At 39.1% G+C, this 20,000-nt stretch overlaps 1 protein-coding gene across 6 annotated transcripts in view; it reads left to right on the forward strand.

Annotated features, from left to right (window-relative positions):
* Positions 1–20,000, forward strand: part of LOC115219741 (histamine H2 receptor-like) — a 192,131-nt gene that overhangs the window by 143,740 nt on the left and 28,391 nt on the right. For all 6 annotated transcript variants that reach the window (XM_029789967.2, XM_029789968.2, XM_036509797.1 and 3 more), the window contains 2 exons: positions 9,250–10,208; positions 12,014–12,137. In XM_029789967.2, the coding sequence (XP_029645827.1) occupies positions 9,369–10,208; positions 12,014–12,137 (964 nt within the window). In that variant the 5' untranslated portion in view covers positions 9,250–9,368. The remainder of the gene's footprint in view (positions 1–9,249; positions 10,209–12,013; positions 12,138–20,000) is intronic.

Genomic DNA, 20,000 nt, shown 5'->3' on the forward strand with positions numbered 1-20,000 from the left:
AGATGTGGAAGCGCCTCCCCTACTAAGCAAGGAACTTGTGATTTTATGGCTAAAACTGATGATATTCTGTGATATTCAAGCCTTTCCTAAAGGAATTTAGTGCTAAACTCAACCCAAACCACTTCAAAGACAGGGCCAAAGCCAACTTCCTGCTTCCGTTTCTTTAGACTCTGCACACATTTTACTTTGCTTCAGTTCGTTATTATTATTATTATTATTTATTATAAAGAAAGAAGCCTGTCGTATATATGTATATATGTATGTGTGTGTATATGTTTGTGTGTCTGTCCCCCACCAACATCACTTGACAACAGATGGTAGTGTGTTTACGTCCCCCGTAACTTAGCAGTTCGGCAAAAGAGACCGATAAAATAAGTACTAGGCTTACAAAGAATAAGCCCTGGGGTCGATTTGCTTGACTAAAGGTAGTGCTCCAGATTGAAACAAGTAAAAGAGTATTATTATTATTATTATTATTATTATTATCATTATTATTATTATTATTGTTAGTATGCAAGGTGGTGGGCATGAATGCTTAACGGCATTTTGTTCATCTGCACGTTCTGAGTTCAAACTCCGCCGAAGTCGACTTTGCCTTTCATACTTAAAGGGCCGATAAAATAAGTACCAGTTGCATTCTAGAGTCGATGTAACCGAATATCCCCCTCCCTCAAAATTCCAGGCCTTGTAGAAAGGACTATTATTATTTATACAGTAGAAAGGTTTATTATTATTAATAATGATGATGATGATGATGATGATGATGATGATAATCATAATGGTTTCAAATTTTGGCTTAAGGCCAGCAATTCTTGGGGGAAGGGTATGTCGATTAGTGCTCAACTGACTCGTATTTTTTTGATCCCCAGAAGGATGAAAGGCAGTCAACCTCAGTGGAATTTGAACTCAGAATGCAAAGACAGGCAGTATGCCACTAAGCATCTTGTCTGGCATGCTAATGATTCTGCCAGCTTCCTGCTTCAATAATAATAATAATAATAATAACAATTTACAGATACTATACAGACAGATAAATGCCAATAGACCTGTTATTATTATCAAAGATCATTGACAAAAACACCTGCAATCAAGTTGATATGATATTACAAACTGATTGAAATCTCTCAGTTGAAGAATTCCGAAAGCTAACTTGGTTCAATGATCTGGAGATAGAAATCAGCAGACTGGAAATTGGAAACAATAATAATTGGAGCACCAGGCATGCTTAAAAACTGGTCTTCAGCCTTCATCACCATCATCGTCGTCGTCGTTGTCGTTTAATGTCCATTTTCCATGCTGGCATGGGTTGGATGGTTTGACTGAGGTCTGGAAAGCCAGGAGGCCGCACCAAGTTCCAATCTGATCTGACAGTATTTCTACAACTGGATGCCTTTCCTAACACCAACCACTCCGGGGGTGTAATGGGTGCCTTTTAGGTACGACCAGCATGGGAGCCAGTCAGGTGGCACTGGCATCGGCCACAACTACAATTTCCATTTGATTTTGGTTCATTGATAAAATAGGAAGATGTTGGATGAAGCAGTGTAAAAGCATCTACAGATGTTGGGACTCACAGAGGGGAGAACAGAGGACCAGGATTCCTGGTGGTTTGCTCTGCTTGAGAAAATGCGGCACTACTGAGTAAAAGCATAGTTGTCCTTGCATACACCACTTTGTTAATAATGATAATAATAATCATTTCTACACTAGACACAAGGCCCGAAATTTGGGGGGAGGGGGCCAGTCAATAATTAGATTGATCTCAGTATGTAACTGGTACTTAATTTATCAACCCCAAAAGAATGAAAGGTAAAGTTGACCTCGGTGGAATTTGAACTCAGAAGGTAAAGACAGACGAAATACTGTTAAGCATTTTGCCCAGCGTGCTAACGATTCTGCCAGTTCACCTAATAATAATAATAATAATAATAATAATAATATAATAATAATAATAATAATAATCCTTTCTACTATAGGCACCAGGCCCAAAATTTTATGGGGAGGGTAAATCAATTACTTTGCAGTGTTTCACAGGTACTTAATTTAACGACCCTGAAAGGATTAGAAGCAAATTCGATTTTAGCAGAATACACGAAGATAGAAGAAATACCGCAAAGCATTTTTCCAGCTGACCACCTTAATAATGATAATGATAATAATAAGAGCATATGAACAGTAAGGGTCATGCCTATAATAATTGGTGTGTTGGGAACGGTAAGCCAAGATGTAGACAAATGGCTGAGGGAGATTGGAATAGAATGCCCTGTAGAGCTCTTACAGAAAGTTTGTCTCTTAGGCACAGAAAGGATTATCAGGAGGGTTCTAAGCACTTGAATGACTGACGGAAACTTGTGGATACCTAAGGTTACAAGTGGTAACCTGCTCCCCTCATAAATCCTACCAAGAATAAGACCGAAGATGAGCCAAACCAATAATGATGGTGATGGTGATGGTGATGGTGATGGTGGTGATGATGATGATAATAATAATCACCATCATCAACATCTTCTTTTCTTGAAGTTAGGCACTGTTCCAGAAATTTTGTGGAAGGATGCTGTTGATTATGTCAGACTCATTTCTTAACAAGTGTTTGTGTAAATGGGTGTAAATTAACTTCAGTGTTTAAAAGGGAGGTAACTCTAAGGTGGCAAATTGTTAAAATTGTTAAAACTTTAGTTTGTATGTCATATGTTGTTATTTTCTAAGTCTCTCTACTGTGAGTTCTAATTACACCAAAGTCAGTTATGCATCTCATCTTTTCAGTGTGTGTGTAAGGGAGGAGGTTTTATAAACAATAAATACATGGTGGTGTGACAGAATTGTGTGTGTGTATATGTCAAGAAGCATCTATAGGGTCCACATGACCTGCTAGAATTACCAACCAAAACCCTCTCGAACCAAATACTGTTAACCAAGGTAAAACACTGGACTATCATCTCTTCAGCCCCATGAAAGAGGATTTGAGAGGCAAACATTATTCCAGTGACAAGGAAGTGAAAACTGTAGTGAAGAAGTGGCTCAAAGAACAGTCAACAGAATTTTATGGGGCAGGAATACATGCTCTCATTCGAAGGTGGAACATTGCTATTGAGAGAAACAGTGACTATGTTGAGATGTAGAGATGTGATCCACAGAGGACCAGCTTCATTTTGATGTATGATACATGGTCCTGTGTTGGTAATTATACCTGTCCTAAACAAAATGGCATTACTTTTTGACTTACCCTTGTATATATATCTCCAGAGGTCACAAAAGACCGATACCTCTGGAGATGTGCTGTGATTGAGAAGACCCAGCAAGTAAAGTGAGATCACAGCTGTAGCGTACACCATTGCCGTTCACCTATTTTACACTCAGTACATCGCAGATTTTTCTGGCCAAAATATGTAAATTTATATTGTGGACTCCTCTGTATACCTAGAATTCTGCGGCCGATAGGCATTTATATTTTTAAAATTTGAATTTTTGTTTGTGGGAGGTTTTGGAACCTAACACTGACAATAGCCGAGGGATTACTGTGTGTATATATATACATACATATATATATATATATATATATATATATATATACATATATATATATGTATATACATATATGGTAGGCACGTGCCATCAGTAATTACTCAGGGTAGGCAGTTGTTGACCTTTATGTAGTAAAACACACAAAAATAAGCAAAAGACAGGCGTGCGACTGAGTTTACATCTGCCTTTATAGCGTGTAAAGACAATGTTGTAGGAGTGTACCCAGCACGTGTGCTACAGCATTACTATGCGTAGCTTAAATACTGTGATTGAAAGGCAAGGGTGAATTATGCCTACCTAATCTATGAAAAAATAAAATATTTTGCATTTTATGCAGAGTAATCAGAGTAACCTTCATAATTTTATTGAATTAGGTGCATATTTTGCCATCAAGGGAAAATGTTGGTATTGATTTATTTTATTCAAGGTAGGCACTGGGTACCTTGCCAGCCCTGGTGGCACATCCCTGATACGTATGTATATGTAGACGTGTGGCCGAGTGGTTTGGATGTTGTTTTCAAGAATGCTACATCATTGGTTCAATTCCTGGACCAAGCTGTGCATTGTGTTCTTGAGTAAAGCACAACATTTCTCGTTGCTCCACAACCATTTTGACATCTGACAGGTGACACACTTGTTCACCTGTTCAGGCAATGTTTGTTTGGTGGAGGGAGTGAGCTAACGTACATCACATTTCTTTGGTCATTATAAACAAATCATTTGTGCAGGTCGGTCAGTAAACACCAAACGTGCATACATCGTATATACATCCATACAAGTGTATGTATGTGGAGTGGAGTGCTTCCATCTGTTGATATCACATGATGCTTGTAAATGATTATTGTTCACCTCCAGAAACGTTAGCACCCCCGGGCGAAATGCTTGGCAGTATTTTGTCTGCCGTTCTGAGTTCAAATTCCGCCAAGGTCGATTTTGCCTTTCATCCTTTCAAGGTCGATAAATTAAGTACCAGTTATGCACTGGAGTAGATGTAATCGACTTAAACCATTTGTCTGTCCTTCCTTGTGTGTAGTAAAGAAATAAATCTTCTCTGAAAAACTTGTCAAGTCCTGGAGAAATATGAAGTTGAGAGTATAATTTGAGGGATTAAAGTGTTATTTCTAGCAAGTTGAATGATCATTTCGAAGTACCTTTGTTTATTCATTTCTCTTTTTTTTTTAATAAACTCCTTAGAGTGTAATTTTAGATAGATTGTGCTGCTATTTTTAGCAGGTGGAATGATCACATAGTGGTAACCCTGGCCCTTTTTCTGCTTTATTCCCCCCCCCCGGTGTTTGGTTTATGAGAGATTTGGCTATTTCCAGCTGACCATTTAGGCCCCATAGATGCCCCTCTGTATACACACACTCACACACGCACACAATGAACTCCTTGCCTTCTTTGTTTCCTTGCCCTCAACACAAACAGTGTTCTGGGTTCAGAGAGATCCTATCAACGGTCTCTGTGTGCTGTTGTTCTGTGGCACCAGCTACTTTCAGGGAGCAAAACTGGTTTTGGTAGAGTGATCAAAGACACAGCATCACTGTGTTGGATGTTGTCTTTCTTCAGTTTAATGAGGTCAATGGAAGAACCTTGAGATAGTTTTCACATTCAATGATACAAAGAGACACACAGCTACTACTGCTACTGCTACTACTACTACTACTACTACTACTACTACTACTACTACTACTACTACTACTACTGCTGTTGTTGCATGTTCACACACACACACACACTGATACAGAATTGTGTACATATATACATATATATGTATGCATATATATATATAATATATATATATATATATATACACATGTACATATGTATATATTTATATACAGGCGTGACCGTGTGGTTAGATGCTTGCTTCCCAACCATATGATTCTGGGTTCAGTCCCTCTGGACAGCACCTTGGGCAAGTGTCTTCTAGTATAGCATCAGGCTGACTAAAGCTTTGTGAATAGATTTGGTAGATGGAAACTGAAAGAAGCTTGTCATATATATATATATATATATATATATATATATAAGCGCATGTGTGTGTGTGTGTGTCTTTGTATCGGTGTTTGTCCCCATCACTGCTTGGCAACTGGTGTTGATGTGTTTACATCCCTGTGACTTAGCAGCACATCAAAACAGACCCATAGAATACTTACCAGGCTTTAAAGGAAAATGTATTAGGAGTTGATTCGTTAAGATCATTTCCATTTGAGAAGGGGAGATAATTCCAAGATTGAAGAATTCTCCAAAGTTGATGTGCCAATAAGGAAACGACACATATATTTGTTTGGAGATAGGAGGGTAGTCATGGACACCGGATTGTTTGCAAGCCTCAGCATGGTTGCAATCCAATGACTTAAGATGCATAAGGGTGCAGGTGTCTCTCTAGATATAAATGGCAAAATGTGTGTGTGTGTATCCTTTATACAAATCCACAATTTTTCAGTTAGAGGGCTCGCATTTTCTATGGTCATTCAAAACCGTCCAAGGGTGGTTGTGAAGATCTTTTCATTTCCCAGTTACCTCTGAAAGACAATTAAAAAAAATCAATAAACCGACCCCTTATGTTTCAGGTAACAAAAGTCTTTAATACAAGGGACGTAACTCACTTAATTCAGCTGTTTAATCTAAAGATATTAAACCATAGCAAGGGAAATAACTCTTTAAAACTTTGCATTTCCCTCCCTTTGTTATGTATCACACCTCAATACTGTACCAGACCAATTTATCCAATTTAGGGCATGAACTGTCCCAGATTTCTGGATTTTCCAGAGCACTAGACCCGAGAACGTCGGGTCATAGTGCTAGTATATGTATATAATTTGTGTATAATATAATATAATGTAACATAATGTTTGTTATATTGTACTTTAGTGCAGATCTTTATATTTCTAACCTAAACTGTACGAAATAAGTGGATGTAAACACTTTGTCTTTATGTCAAATATATTCACTGAGAGAAAAGGGATCAGCTGGACTGGTTTCAATCCTGTGTTGGGATTTTATCAACAGCTTAGATATCTCTTCACGTCTTCAATGACATTGCTTATAAACCCTCCATTTGCTTAGTAAATTGCACAGACCAAATCGCATAGATCATGCATCCTGTTTCCTATTTCATCACTATTGTTCTGCTGTTCAGCACTGTCACTCATCTCCTGCACACCTCTCATTGCTTGTGAGCTCCACTCAGCCACTCTCATTCACTCTTCTAAAATGCAAGTAGATATTGCCTCACAGAGGCAATGACAAGAGACGGAGACCTTTGGAGATATGCTGTGATTGAGAAGACCCAGCAAGTAAAGCAAGATCACAGCCGTAGCCAATACCAGTGTTGCTTAACCAGCTCATTTAAAAGTACCCTTGAATCACTGTGCTTGAGAAGACCTGTTGAGTCAAGTGAAATCATAGTCATGGCCAATGTGTGTACCACCTGACTGGCACCCATGCTGGTGGGACATAAGAAGTACCATTCTAGCATGGGCCGATGCCAGTGCCACCAGGCTTGCTCCTCATACAGGTGGCATATAGAAAGAACCTTACGAACATGGTCGATACCAGTGCCCCCCGACTGGCTCCTGTGCCGGTGGCATGTAAAAAGCACCCACTACACTCTCAGAGTGCCATTGTGTGACACTGGGATCTGCCACAACTGCAATTTTACTTGGCTTAATGGTTCCCCTTCTCAAGCACAACATAATCCCAAAGGTGTCAGTCATTGCCTCCCTGAGGCCCAACATTCGAAAGGAGCTTTTAACGTGCCACCGGCATCAACCACTTTGCTTCCGTGAGGCCCAACATTCGAATGGTGCCTTTTTACATGGTAGTTACATGACACCAGACACATGAGTAAGTATATTTAGCTGCTATTTCTAGAAGGTTGAACGACCAGATGAAGATTCTTTTATTAGTTGGAAAGTGGTTGTTTTGGGCTAAACCACTGTCGTTAGGAATCCATCTTGTCTGCGGGAGACAAAGAACAGATACGCTAACGAGCCAGAAAAAATAAGCAACACACCTTTGCAAAGTGTTTTGTATTTTGTTTTCTTTTTGTTATGTATTTTTATTATTTTTCAGCATGTGCACCTACCCCTTCCCTACACTGAAACACACATACACATGCATGTCATCAGCATCCCCATCAACATCATCGTCGTCATCATCATCATCATCATCATCAGCTTCATTGTACCTATTTCTGCATTGTCTGGAATGAAGCCAGTTCTATCAGGTTGACTCTTATAATCTGGTTATGGCATTAGAAAACCAGACGAGCTTTAAAGGTAGTTGTAATAATAATAATAATAATAATCATAATAATAATAATCATAATAATAATCATAATGATGATGATGATGGATGATGAGGATGATGATGATGATGATGATAATAATAATAATATTGATGATGATGCTGATGATGATGGTGATGAGAAAGATGATGATAAAAGAGTAAAAAGTTGATCGTGGGCCAGAGATTAACGAAAGAATGTTTGTCTGATAAGTAAGATAAAATATTATAAAATTTCTTCATCATCATCATCACCATCATCAACATCTTCATTATCATCATCATCATCATTACTACCACTGCCACCACTACCACCACCACTACCATCATTGTTGTCATCACTATCGTTATCTCTATTATTTACGTAAGTGATGGAAATGATTTTGTTAAGGGTGGAGAGCATCCACCCTTATCTGGAGATTGCAATAAATGTTAATAGATAGGCTCAGGTGAAGACCAGGTGAAAAATACTAAATACGTTGGCAGTGTCATGCATGCCGGCAAGGCAAACAAGCCGTGGCTTTTGGCAAGAACATAATTCATACTTTAAACCAATTTAATGGTGGTGGTCGTGGTGGATGTTGTTGGGAAAAGTGTGTATCCTGGTTTTAGAATATAATCACTGCCTCCCTGGGTGTTGTGTGAGGCAACTAATAGTGTCGGGAGCAGGAAAAGCGTCCCACTGTAAAAGACCGAGTTAAAAAAAATAACCGTCCAACTCATACATCATCATTGTTTATCCCTTGGTGTATGCATTTCCACAGAAGATTTAAAACAAAGGACACGACTGGTATGATGTTTCATGATGATCTCATATCAGGTCACTTGCTGTGCAAGTACATCTCCGTAATGCACACACATATATGTATGTATGTATGTATGTATATATATATATGTATATGACAGGTTTCTATCTACCAAATCCTCTCACAAGACTATAGTCAGCCTGGAGCTGTAGTAGAAGGTACAGACCAAAGTTCCACACAGTAGAATTGAAACTGGAACCACATGTTTGGAAAACTTCTTACCACATAATCGTGCCGGCACCTCTACATTTACAAATGCATGTTTTGTATACATGCATGCATACATACATACATACATACATACATACATCATACATACATACATACATACATACATACATGCATACATATGTATATAAAATGGGTCTCCACATAGTATTTTCTTTTTGTCCAAGAAATGTTATTCGCAAAATATTGAGTAACCCATTATCATAAACACTTGAAATATTATGATACAAAGTGGTATCATACCCAGAACCATGTTTTCTTTGGAATTCTTTCTCCACCCAAAATTTCTTAACCCCACAACCATTCTTTTAGACATGTTGCACTTACTCAAAGTTACTCATTCTTCAATTATTTGGCTTAGAATATATTTTTTACATATTTTTTTCCTATCTTTTAACAGAATTTTCCAAAACTTTCATGGAATTGGTGATGACATAAGGACGTAGAAAGTGGTAGTGGTGGTGGTGGTGGTACTGACACCCAATTTCAAACAGTAAATAAATCCCTCTGGACAGCACAATGAACGTGTCAGAATGTATCGACCTGAATTCCAACGCCACTTCCTCCAAGAGCCCATGGAATTTGCCAGTAACTGTGATTCTCTCTATAGTGTCTATCATACTCATGGTTTGTATAATCGTGGGAAACTTTCTCGTGATCACAGTCATCCTACGACACAAAGGGATGCGCACCAGGACGAATCTGTTCCTGCTCAACTTAGCCATAGCAGACTTGCTTGTAGGAATGCTAATGGCACCGTTTACCCTTATTACAATCATCTCTGGTCGGTGGATCTTTGGAGAGCGGTTTTGCAATGTGAACGGCTTCATGAATGCGCTGTGCTACATAACTTCTTGTCACACACTCATGTACATTAGTGTACACAAGTACTTTTCTATCACACGCCCATTCAGCCGGTTCATCACCATCTCACGCATTTTCATAATGGTGATTGCTGCCTGGACCTGGGCAATATTTTGTGCCACAATGACAATCACCGGACTGACGAGCGTCTGCTTCAAATATGGTACTTCGCAATGCGGTCCTCTCTACCCCAACGACAAGGAAAGCTATATCCACCATACGATTATTCAAGTGACAGTTATTTTAATTCCGCTTTCTGTTATGGGATTTACCTACATCAGCATGTACCGCGAGATACGTGCGCATACAAAGCGTCTACAACAGAACACCCGACTAAGGAAAGATACCATTTTAGCTCAACAGAAGAAAGTGATCTTCACACTGTTTATTGTGCTCGCCTGTTTCATCCTTTGTTGGATGCCTTACCATATATATTCCATGTATGTCTCGCTCAATAAGGCTACGGGGAACTTTAACACCATCATGAACCCAATAGTGAGTAGACTTTAATTTTATTTTCCTTCTTTTTATTCTTTTCATTCTTGTATTCATTTTCGACATTGAACTTGTAAGCAACCATGCTACACTCAAAACCTTCATGAGTATCGTTCATGCCAGTGGCATGTAAAAAACACTATCCGAATGTGGCTGATGCCAGCACTGCCTTGACTGGCTCCCATGCAGGTGGCATGTAAAAGTGCCATCCAAACGCAGTCAATGCCATCTCTCTTTGGCTCCTATACTGGTGGCACATAAAAGCATCCACTACACTCTCAGAGTGATTGGCGTTAGGAAGGGCATCCGGCTGTAGAAACTCTGCCAGATCAAATTGGAGCCTGGTGCAGCCTCCTGGCTTCCCAGACCTCCAGTCAAACTGTCCAACCCATGCCAGCATGGAAAATGGATATTAGACGATGATGATGATGATTTATATTTATGTGTGTGTGTATATATATATATATAAATAAATATATAATGTGGCACTCTGTTGGTTACAACGGCAAGGGTTCCAGTTGATCTGTTCAACGAAACAGCCTATTTGTAAAATTAACGTACACAGACACATGTACCCTTAACGTAGTTCTTGGGGGGAGATTCAGCGTGACAAGGCTGGCCCTTTGAAATGCATGTACAAGAGAAACGGAAGGAAAGAGTGACAGAAAGTTGTGGTGAAAGAGTACAGCAGGGTTCACCACCCCCTCGTGAAGCTTTAGGTGTTTTCGTCCAATAAACACTCACGACACCCAGTCTGGGAATCAAAACCACGATCCCACGACCACAAGTCCACTGCCCTAACCAGTGGGCCATTGCAGATCTCTCTCTCTATACACGCACACACAGATATACAAACTCACATATAAATACAGATGTCTAAATACATTTTGGAGAATTGTTAAATTCCACCTGTTCCTGATTAATTTGCTATCTTTCCAGCTTTATAACTTAAGATCTAAGGTGGGTATTTCCTTTACCTCTTTCACTTTTTTCTTTTTACTTTTGCGATTTCCGTTTTTTTAACATTCCACATTTTCTGTGTTTCCCTTCTCAACGTTTCACATTTCTTCTCCCCTTCAATTTTTTTGTTTGTTATAACATGTGGTTTGTGCCTGATGAATGCGTTTGAGGTATTTCTCAACATATGAAACTACTGGTAGCAAAAACATGTATTGTGTCTAGTAAATAATATTTATCTCTCACCAGATTGAGTACTTTTTTAGTTTATCTTACCATCATGGAACACCACATGATATATATATACACATACGTATATATATATATATACATATATATATATATATATATAATATATATATATATATATATATGTATGTATGTATATATGTATATATATATGTATATATATATATATTATATATATATATATATATATATATATATATATATATATATATATATATATATTATATGCACATACACATATTTATAATATGTATATAATATGTCGATTATAAATACATATATAATATGTGTGTATATAAATATTTAGCTGCTAAATTTAGCTAGGTCACCTCATTGCATTTTATCAGAAAGAAGATAGCAAAAGAGTTAAATATAGTTCTTCTCAGATTGACTTTGGTGTATCTATAGAGGAATAAGTCCATTAAAATGAATGCCTATAATATATTGAAGGTCTGAGCTCTGATCGCTTTAACATGATCAGAAGTAATACTTATTGAGCTGTTGTGCAGAAATAAGTATTCAATTTAAAAATTTTGTTTTTTGTCAATCGTAAACATATGGTCAAACATATAATGACAGCCAGCATTCTCTTCTTGCAGGTCTACTTGTTTGCTTACCTGAACAGTGCTTGCAACCCAATCATCTATGCCCTTCGAAGTGAAGCATTCCGCAAAGGTTACCAAGAGATACTGTGCATGAAGAAAGAAGTAATATTTAGTGAGGGTAAGCTTAACATTGCAGTCAGTTTCTATGTTTGTATATATATATACATACATATATGTATATATAAATGTGGGTGTGTTTAAATATATATGTGTGTATGTGTGTGTATATACATATATATATAAATATATCCAACTTTTGTATTGTCATCATCATCATATAATTGCATACACACACACACACACACACACACACTCACACACACACACACAAATATCTACACACAAAAATATGCAAAAAGTCGTTTAACCTGCAATTACTTTACAACTACTAGTTTCACAATCTCTCTTTTTTCTCTCTCTCTCTCTTCCCCTCTCTCACTCTCTTTATATATGTATATAGAGTGGCTGTGTGGTGAAGCTTGCTTATCAACCACATGGTTCCAGGTTCAGTTCCACTGCGTGGCACCTTGGGCAAGTGTCTTCTACTATAGCCTTGGGCCGACCAAAGCCTTGTGAGTGGATTTGGTAGACGGAAACTGAAAGAAGCCCGTCGTATATATGTATATATATATATGTGTGTGTGTGTTTGTGTGTCCATGTTTTGTCTCCCCAACATCGATGCTGGTGTTTACGTCCCCATAACTTAGCAGTTTGGCAAAAGAGACCGATAGAATAAGTACTAGGCTTACAAAGAATAAGTCCTGGGGTCGATTTTCTCGACTAAAGGCGGTACTCCAGCATGGCCACAGTCAAATGACTGAAACAAGTAAAAGAGTATATATATATGTATATATATATGTGTGTGCGTGTGTGTGTGTGTATCATATATATACAATTATAAATTTTCGAAAGCTAGATTATTCGTTAGTAACATTACATCTGCTAGTTTCGCCATCAATTCCTCTGTATAATCATTGATTTATTCCTCTTTCAAATATATTTCTTAGACTTTCTGCAATTTTTGTATTGAGTCCTCTCTTCTTTAAAAATTATTTTAACCAACCCACCCATATACATGTGTGTATATGTGTGGAGGAACATGGCATAATGCTTTGTGTATTGCACTCATATTCACAAGATTCTGGTTTCGGTTCCTAAACTGAGCGATGTGTAGTGTTTTTCAGCCAAACACTGTGGTTCACATTGCTGCCATCCACTTGGCTTGGCAAAAATGAATAATCATGTGAACCCTGAACCATGTAGCTGGTAAACAGGCTACTTACCGCACGGCCACTTCTGCACCTATATGCACATAAAAATTTCATTAACTGCATTCGTTTGTTTGCTGTATGGGTTTCATGGGTGATTCGTCTTTATTTTTTTCCATTTTCTTCTTATTTTTGCTCCTATGATGATGTCTGTGTTGGTTGGGTCACATGACCGTCTTGAAATTTTATAGTCAAACTTATATATTTATTCCAAGAGACGTAAAAGAAAAAAAATTAGCAAATAAAAAAGACCCACAAAACAAACAAAAACAAGGATTTTGTTTGACCGTATCACTTTACAACACCATATCAAGACTGCAGTTAACGTACAGGAAATCCTTGAATAATGGAATTTGCCAAAATATGTTTAAAAAAATATTTAAAAAAACAATAATAAATTAGCACATAAATAGAGCACTTAGTAAAATTATCAACTGAAGGAAGTCTTGGAGGAAATGAAATATTTTTGCTAGGAATGTGGCACGAATAACCCCAAAGACTCAGTCTTCAGTGTTTGTAGCTGTGTTGTAGTTTGTTTTGCTGATGAGAATGTTGAGTTTTGAGAAATATTATTTTCATCTGATGATATCTATATAAGGATAGACGTGGCTGTGTGGCAAGAAACTTGCCTTGCAACCATTAGGCTTTAGGTTCCATCCCACTGAGTGCCACCTTGGACAAGTGCATTGTACTTAAAGCCCCTGTGCTGACCAAAGCATTGTGAGTGGATGAGGTAGACTGAAAGTGAAAGCCAGTCAGATGTGGTCGTGTGGTAAGGTAATTTCTTCCCAACCACATGGTTCCAGGTTCTGTCCCATTGCGTGGCACCTTGGGCAAATATCTTCTACTATGGCCTCAGAATGACCAAAGCCTTGTGGGTCGATTTGATTGACAGACACTAACAGGCGGCGAGCTGGCAGAAACGTCAGCACGCCGGGCGAAATGCTTAGTGGTATTTCGCCTGCCGTTATGTTCTGAGTTCAAATTCCACTGAGGTCGACTTTGCTTTTCATCCTTTTGGGATCAATAAATTAAATACCAGTTGCATACAAGGGTCGATGTAATCGACTTAATCCCTTTGTTTGTCCTTGATTGTCCCCTCTGTGTTTAGCCCCTTGTGGGTAGTAAAGAAATGAAAAGCTAAAAGAAGCCAGTCATCACATGTGACTGTGTGGTTTGCTTCCCAACCAGACGGTTCTTGGTTCAGTTCCACTGTGTGACACCTTGAGGAAGTATATTCTACTACAGCCTCAGACTGACCAAAGACATGGGACTGGATTTGTTAGATGGAAACTGAAAGAAGCCTGTCATATATATATACATATATATGTGTGTGTGTTTGTGTGTATATATGTGTGTGTATATATATTCCCTGTGGAGGGAACCTGTGGTAGAGGTAGAACCAGGAAGACATGGGTCGACATGGTGAAGCATGATCTTCGAAGTTTCAGCCTGATAGAGGCAATGACTGGTGACTGAGGGACCTCTGGCAATGGGTTGTGTTTGAGACGAGCCATCAAGCTAAGTGAAATCGTAGTCATCATAACTGGCACTTGTGCTGGTGGCACGTAAAGAACACCCTTCCATTGTTGGGCCTCACATAGGCAAAGTGGGTGAGTTCCTTTGATGGATTGGGCCACATGGAGGCAAAGTGGGTGAGTTCTTTGATGGATTGGGCCACATGGAGGCAAAGTGGGTGAGTTCCTTTGATGGATTGGGCCACATGGAGGCAAAGTGGGTGAGTTCTTTGATGGATTGGGCCACATGGAGGCAAAGTGGGTGAGTTCTTTGATGGATTGGGCCACATGGAGGCAAAGTGGGTGAGTTCCTTTCAAGTGTTGGGCCTCACTGAGTAAATGACCGAGACGATTAGCATTATGTTGTGCTTGAGAAGAAGACCTCGGTGTCCCGTAAATGGCACCCGTGCCGATGGCATATAAAAGCACCCATTACACTCTCGGAGTGGCTGGCTTTAGGAAGGGCTTCCAGGCATAGAAAACCATGCCAAATCAAACTGGAGCCTGGTGCAGCCTTCCAGCGTGTCAGACCACTCAAACTGTCCAATCCATCCAAGCATGGACTGCAGATGTTAAATGATGATGATGATGATGATGATATATTCGGTGGCCTTCTTTCAGTTTCTGTTTACCAAATCCATTCAGAAGTCTTTGGCCATTGCCCGAGGCTATAGTAGAAGACACTTGTCGATGTGTCGCGCAGTGGAACTAAACACAGATCCATGTTGTTGGGAAGCAGGCTTCTTACCACTCGGCCGCACCTGTGCCTAGAGAACCACTTTTGAATAACTTTCAGTGTCCTCAGTGAAGAGGTGAATATCCACTGGCTGCTGCTGCTGTTGATGACCTTTTAAACAACATAGCCATACCTGTGACACCTGTTGAAAAAAATATGTGAGGACACCTTGGATACTGTAGCACTGTGTAGTACCTTATTTTCTGAATAAGCTGACACAATTGATAAAACCTGTAGATTGTGTTTAATAATCTGATATTTAATCAATGACCACAACAAAAGGAAACCCAATACGCTGCTGCAGACTTTTGCCTGTTGTAATTTTTTACAATGGTTGTCCTACAATTAAGAATCATAATACATCGCGATGCTCTCTATTACATGAGTAAATAGTCTTTTATGTTTGCTTAAATCTGTATTTCTGCTGTATTTACGTTAGAAGAGACATCATCATCATCGTCATCATTATTATTACTATTAAAGAGGTGAACTGGCTGGATTGGTCACACGTTGGCCAAAATGCTTCGTGATATCTCTTCTGGCTCTATTACATTCTGAGTTCAAATTCTACCAAGGTCGACTTTACTTTCCATCTCTTTCAGGGTCAATAATTACCATTTAAGAATTGGGGGGTCAATGAAATCAATCATATCCCTCCCAAAATTTTCAGGCCTTCTGCCTTTTGTGAAAGAGTTATTATTATTATTATTATTATTATTATTATTATTATTATTATTATTATTTATTATTATTATTATTATTATATTATTTATTATTTCTATTATTATTATTATTATTATTATTATCATTATTATCATTATTAAGGCAGCAGGTTGGCAGAATTGTTAGCACACCAGGCGAAATGCTTAGTGGTATTTCATCTGCTGCTACATTCTGAGTTCAAATTCTGGCAAAATTTGAAGCCATTATTATTATTATCATCGTCATCAAGGTGGCAAGGTAGTAGAGTCGTTAGTATGCTAGATGAAATACTGAGCAGCATTTCGTCTGTCTTAACATTCTGAGTTCAATTTCCACCAAGGTCAACTTTGCTTTTCATCTTTTCGGAGGTTGATAAATTAAGTACCAGTGAAACGCTAGGGGTCGATGTAATTGGCTCCTTCCCTTCCCCAAAACTGCTGCCCTTGTGGAAAACTTTCAAACCATTATCATTTTATGCTGATGCCACATGAAAAGCATCCAGTCCATACTGTAAAATGGTTGGCATTTAGAAGGGCATTCAGCTGTAAAAATCTTGCCAAAACTGACCTCGCCTGTGCTTGTGCCACGTAAAAAGCACTCAGGGCATTCTGCTGGGTGGTTGGCATTAAGAAGGGCATCCAACCGTAAAAAAAAAACCTGCCAAAACAGACACAAAAGTTTGGTGCATGCTCCTGCCTGGCCGGCTCCTGTCAAACCATCCAATCCATGCCTGTGTGGAAGGCAGATGTTAAATGATGATGGTGGTGGTGAAAATAAGTTGACCACTGAAGTTGATAGAATCAACTTGCCCCTCACTCCCAAAAATGTTGGAGTTGTGCAAAAGTTTGAAATCGATAATGCTAATCATTCTTCCTGTATGTACAAGGTCTGAAGTTTTTGTGGAGCCATTTTCAAAGAAGCCGGGGTGTGGGAAACATTTTCATGGAAGGGAGAGTAGAGGGTAGTCGATCAATAGGGAGGCAAAAGAACGCAGTGGATGGGGCCATATCATGGAGCTGGTTGGACAAGAGCGGCAGGGCAGATGGAGGACTTGCGCTTAATTGGGAACACTTTCGCCGTAGTATTGTCAACATACTGCAAACATATGATACGCGATGATGATGATGATGATGATGATGATGATGTCAAAGATAATCATCAACATCATCAGCATCACCATTATTATTACCATTAAATCAAAATACTTAACATTTCTGCTGAAATGTTAGGTCAGCTATGGAACACCAGCGAAGAAATAAATGTTATTGTTTATGGTGGGTGGAGTAAGTTAGGACACAGCACATGAACAAATAAATTAGAGACAAGTGATTGGTTGGTTTATGGAACATTATCTGTGAGCTTTCAGAGCAATATACTAAGAATGTGTAGAAAAGTTATGGAAGATCATCGGGGCAATGAATCTGTTATGGATCACTCACACAACAAAACAGAGAACAATGAAACCAGTCATTTAAATACTTTATAGAAGGAGAAATTCATTGAAGCGTTAAATTGCAGAACATGCATGAATGAGTTCAAACAATATGATATATGTTTGACTGATATAAATTGCAGTAATGGGTATAATATAAAATCATCATCATCGTTTAACGTCCGTCCTCCATGCTAGCATGGGTTGGACGGTTTGACCGGGGATCTGGGAAGCCAGAAGGCTGCACCAGGCTCCAGTCTTATCTGACAGTGTTTCTACAGCTGGATGCCCTTCCTAACGCCAACCACTCCGTGAGTGTAGTGGGTGCTTTTTACGTGCCACCTGCACAGGTGCCAGGCGAGGCTGGCAACGGCCACGGTCGATTGGTGTATTTTATGTGCCACCGGCACGGAAGCCAGACGAGGCGGTGCTGGCATCGGCCACGAGTCGGATGGTGCTTTTTACGTACCACCAGACCAGGGATCCTGGCTGGTTCAATTCGATTTCGATTTCGCTTGCCCCAACATGTCTTCACAAGCAAGGGGGTTGGCATGGGTGCCTGTTGTACGGTCAGATTGGTGTATTTTACGTGCCACCGGCACGGAAGCCAGTGGAGGCGGCGCTGGCACATAAATATACATGGGTGAGTGTATATATGTGTATAATATATATGTGTACAATATATATATATATATATGTGAGCATGTGTATTTATGTATAATATATACATCAATGTTCACTAGAGGAATTATTCTGGCAAGTTAGGGACCTTACATTTGATTTACCAGGGATGCAGAAGCGTCTTGTATAAAACATTGTTACTACCACCAGCACCACCACCACAACCACCACCACCAGCACAATCACCACCACAACTACCAGCACAACCACCGCCAGCACAACCACCGCCACAGCCACCACAACCATCACCATCATCATCATCCTCCTCATCTTGTTCTGTTTCCCCTCTTATTTCTCCTCTTCAGTGTTGTCATCATTTCTACTTCTTCCGCCACCATTACTACCACCTCCACAATAACCACCGTACTAACATCATCATCATCGCTAATATCATCATTACTATTGCATCGCCTAATTTGACTCACCTTGCCAGATTGGAAAATGGACATTAAGTGATGACAATGATGCACAAAAGTACATATACATACTAACATGCATATATATATGCGTATGTGTGCTTATATATCCACACACACACACACATCACTGTATCGACCACACTATGAGACGTTGTTACACATCGCCGGTCACAATGCGCTTCCAACTCTCTCTTGATTGTTCCATTCTTTTCCGTCTTGGCCCAAGTCACTGAATTAAATTCTCTTCCTATCACCATGGAGGCCTTCTGAGTGACCTTTCCTGATGTCTTGGACACCAAGCAGCAACTGCACAGGTCTACCCTGTTGGCTCCAAAACTTGCAGCCTGTCCGGCCCCTCCGGAACTTGTGCTTTTCTACGACCACATCATTCACTCCTCTCCATTCTTGAATTATTTCATTTCAGATGTGCTCTTACAATAATGTTCCTTGCATGGATCTTTCTTCGGCCCTTTGCATCATAGCCAATCATTGTTCTTCTTTCTTCATAACGGCCCACATCTTGTGTATAAGAATGCAAGTCTTGTGGTGCCATTGAAGAATCTGGTATGTATGCTCTTGTCCAGCTTTGCTTTCTGCACTCCCTTTATTTCGGTAACTGCCTTCCATCCTGCCTTTATTCGCTTTGAAATTTCAGCATACACACACACACACACACACACACACACACACACACGCGCGCGCGCGCACACACACACACACACACACGCACACACACCACACACACACACACACATGTATACATATATATGTTTCTTTTCTTTTATTCTTTTACTTGTTTCAGTCACTTGACTGCAGCCATACTGGAGCACCGCCTTTAGTCGAACAAGTCAACCCCATGACTTATTCTTTGTAAGCCTAGTACTTATTCTATCGGTCTCTTTTGCCGAACTGTTAAGTTACGGGGATGTAAACACCAACATCAGGTGTCAAGCAAATAATAAATACATGCATATATATATATATATATATATATATATATATATATATATATATATATATATATATAGGGAAAAACAAGAAGAAAGTGGAGAATAAATGGATATAATTACTGCTTTATTTGCATGTTGTAGAAAGATGATGTTTAATTGAAAAAGCATTACAAATAAATTGAAAGTTAAAAGCTCAAAAAAGTTAAGGACCTACATATATGTTTCTGTCCGACCAATAAGTAGATGGGAATTTCCAAAATATGCTGTTGAATGCCA

This window comes from Octopus sinensis, linkage group LG15 (genome assembly GCF_006345805.1).
Source record: "Octopus sinensis linkage group LG15, ASM634580v1, whole genome shotgun sequence".
NCBI lineage: Eukaryota > Metazoa > Mollusca > Cephalopoda > Octopoda > Octopodidae > Octopus > Octopus sinensis.